This window comes from Sitodiplosis mosellana, unplaced genomic scaffold, assembly GCF_009176505.1.
Source record: "Sitodiplosis mosellana isolate CC-2019 unplaced genomic scaffold, AAFC_SMos_1.0 Smas_scaffold_4448, whole genome shotgun sequence".
In the NCBI taxonomy this organism is placed as follows: domain Eukaryota; kingdom Metazoa; phylum Arthropoda; class Insecta; order Diptera; family Cecidomyiidae; genus Sitodiplosis; species Sitodiplosis mosellana.
In genome coordinates this window covers 1-2,802 of record NW_022599690.1, presented here as the reverse complement: position 1 = coordinate 2,802, position 2,802 = coordinate 1, and the positions used below count along the sequence as shown (strand labels likewise).

The window sequence follows — 2,802 nt, the reverse complement described above, 5'->3', positions numbered from 1 at the left end:
CACACTAAAGTCGCTTTATTTTGCATTGGTTCAATCTCACCTTGATTACTGCGCCATGGTATGGCTTCCATTCCACAAAATCCACAGCGACAAAATTGAATCCGTGCAACGCCAATTCACTATGTACGCTCGTCGAGAATACCCATCCGTACATAACCAATACTCAATCACACCGTACGAGCAGCGATTGTCAGAGTTAAACATGATTAGTCTTCGCCGTCGACGTGTCAACGCGTCATTGACTTTTTTCTACGACATCATCAACGGTAACGCTAACTGTCCAACGGTTAGTGACAAAGTCTCATTTAATCATGGGCGTTCATTGAGACACAGCGAACAATTCAAGGTCAATGACAAGCACATGAAGTTGGTGCGTGAAGCTCCAATTCCTCAAATGTGCAAAATGGCGAACATGGTGCCGGAACTTTTCACAGCAGCGACCTCCAAGAAAAATTTTGCATCATCGGTTCGCAAAATGACGGACACCACTTTTGGATCGCTATGCAAACTCAAATGACTACCTGCCCACCCAGTCAATTTTTCATCCAGGTAACCTCATTTTTTGTATATGTTCTCCACGAGAACACCTTGATACTGCCCACATTAATGATGAAATTGTGATTTTCATGTTGCCAACAAACCCGATCTATGATCCAAAGCGGACGAATTCATCAAGGACAAAGCATACTGCCCGGTTGCCATTTGGGTTGCTTCTGATTGCAACAAACATGAGCGGGGCTGTCCCAGGTTCCAACCACCCACGTGGAATTCAACTCATCTCACACGGATCACACAGCATAATCAATATTTAAAGACTGACGAATTTTTCCATACATTCTTTTATGTGTATTGAAAAGATGATACTTATCTGTGATGTTTACATTATTTATTGTAAATTTTTATTTTGATTTTGTGCTTTTTTGTAGCCACGAAGTTGACGAGTTAATATTCTTATCTTTCAAGTCAATTTTGAATTATTTACCATTTAGCATCAAATTATCTAGTTACGTTTCAAATCATGGTCCATGTCAACTCAATGCACTCTGCAATCAACATGGATCTGCCTTAACCGACGTAAAACTTCTCATCAATTTATCTATCGGATAAATTAAGTGACGACTTTTGCAGTCTCAAAGTCTAAATTCAACGCATAACAGTTAACGCTTCACATAGCCTTTGTCCCTTTGGAAACGTTTACCAAGGGTTATCCTTGACCGTTTACTATAGACTAATATCAAGCATTTCCATCTTGTTTGTATGACTGTTTTCGTTTTCATGTTCCTACTATTGTGAATACCGCATGATGTACGAAAAGAGCCAGGTTTTTAACGAGGCGAGAACTGATAGTTATCGAAACCTATTGCTACTAATTGTTTATTATTTTAAATATGTAACAGTCTTGCACTCTTTTCCGGCCAAACCTCAATCAGAACCCACATTATATTCAGCCAGAGCTTGGCGGTGTTTAATAAAATATAATATAAAATATAAAAATATAAATATAATTGAAAATACACCTCTTCTGAGTTCAATTGAAGTAAAGACAAATTCTCTTTTCTTCACTGTTTTAGCTTTTGATCAATTTGGGAAAATTCACAGCCCTATCATCAAAGGATTGGTTTCACCCATGGGTATGTAGTTTTTTTTTCATTACGTCAAAACAATACCTCAGTTTCTTATTTCATATTTACATTCCCAGCATTGAATGAACTTCAGCTCGAAAATCTCTCAGGGCAATTTAAAGGCATTCAAGGTCATAGTAATTCGTGTTATTTGGATGTGGTTCTGTTTGCAATGTTTGCATTTACCCATATGTTTGATGCATTACTAAACAGACAAGCTGAATCGGAAGATATTCCTGATTATGACGAAATACAAAACGTATTGCGAGAAGACATAGTGAATCCTCTACGTGTAAATCTTTTCGTCCGAGCTGATCGTGTTATGAAACTGAGGCGATTATTGCAACGATCCAGTTCAGTAAAAGGGTTAATGTCACATGAAAAAGATCCAGAAGAATTTGTCAACTTATTGGCGCAAATCATGCGAATCGAACCATTTTTAAAGGTATTTCCCATTTCAAAATTATTTTAGTTTATATTGTAAATAATTATTTACAATTATAATTTCTTTTCGATGATTTACAGTTCTGTTCAGGTGAAAATGCAGTTTTCCATCAAATATTCGTGAAGAAAAATAAAGATCTGAAATTTCCAACAGTTCAGCATTTGCTTGAAGAAAGTTTCAAAGAATCAAACCCCAAACTGGCGGACGTACCTTCGTGTTTGCTAATTCAATTGCCGCGCTCTGGACAAAAATTTAAATTATATCAACGAGTTCTACCGTCTCACACATTGGACCTGACTAATTTAATGGGTGATGTTCCAAAAATGTCCCAACACAAAGATGATGTCCCAAAAATGCACCTTTTTGCATTGGTGTGCTTCGACACTGCAAGGAAACACTTTGTTGCATTCGTAAAATCTGGTGTATTCGATGCACCATGGTGTTATTATGATTCAATGGCCGACATGACTGACAATTACAATATTCCGGAAATTGTATCCGTGCCAAATTTTATAGGCTTCCTATCTGAAAAAGGCTCGAAATTAACACCAGACATGACAAAACGCATATTGTGTGAATCTTACATATGCTTGTATCAAAGCGAAGGTAGAGGTGGGATATTCTCTTAAGTAGTTAAGTAGATGATATGAATATAAATATATACTGGAATAAATCAGAAATATATATTAATTTGGAATTTGTTTTTTTATATGCAGTTTACACCCAATAGGTGTG

The 2,802-nt window shown here is 36.8% G+C and overlaps 1 protein-coding gene across 1 annotated transcript; it reads left to right on the top strand.

The window, feature by feature from the left end:
- Positions 1–1,571: 1,571 nt before the first annotated feature.
- LOC129572208 (ubiquitin carboxyl-terminal hydrolase CYLD-like) lies at positions 1,572–2,679 on the top strand (the record flags this gene model as incomplete). Its single annotated transcript, XM_055452157.1, has 3 exons — positions 1,572–1,631; positions 1,700–2,067; positions 2,148–2,679. Coding segments are annotated over 3 exons (960 nt in total), but the record flags the coding sequence as incomplete, so codon positions are not given.
- Between the last annotated feature and the right edge of the window lie 123 nt (positions 2,680–2,802).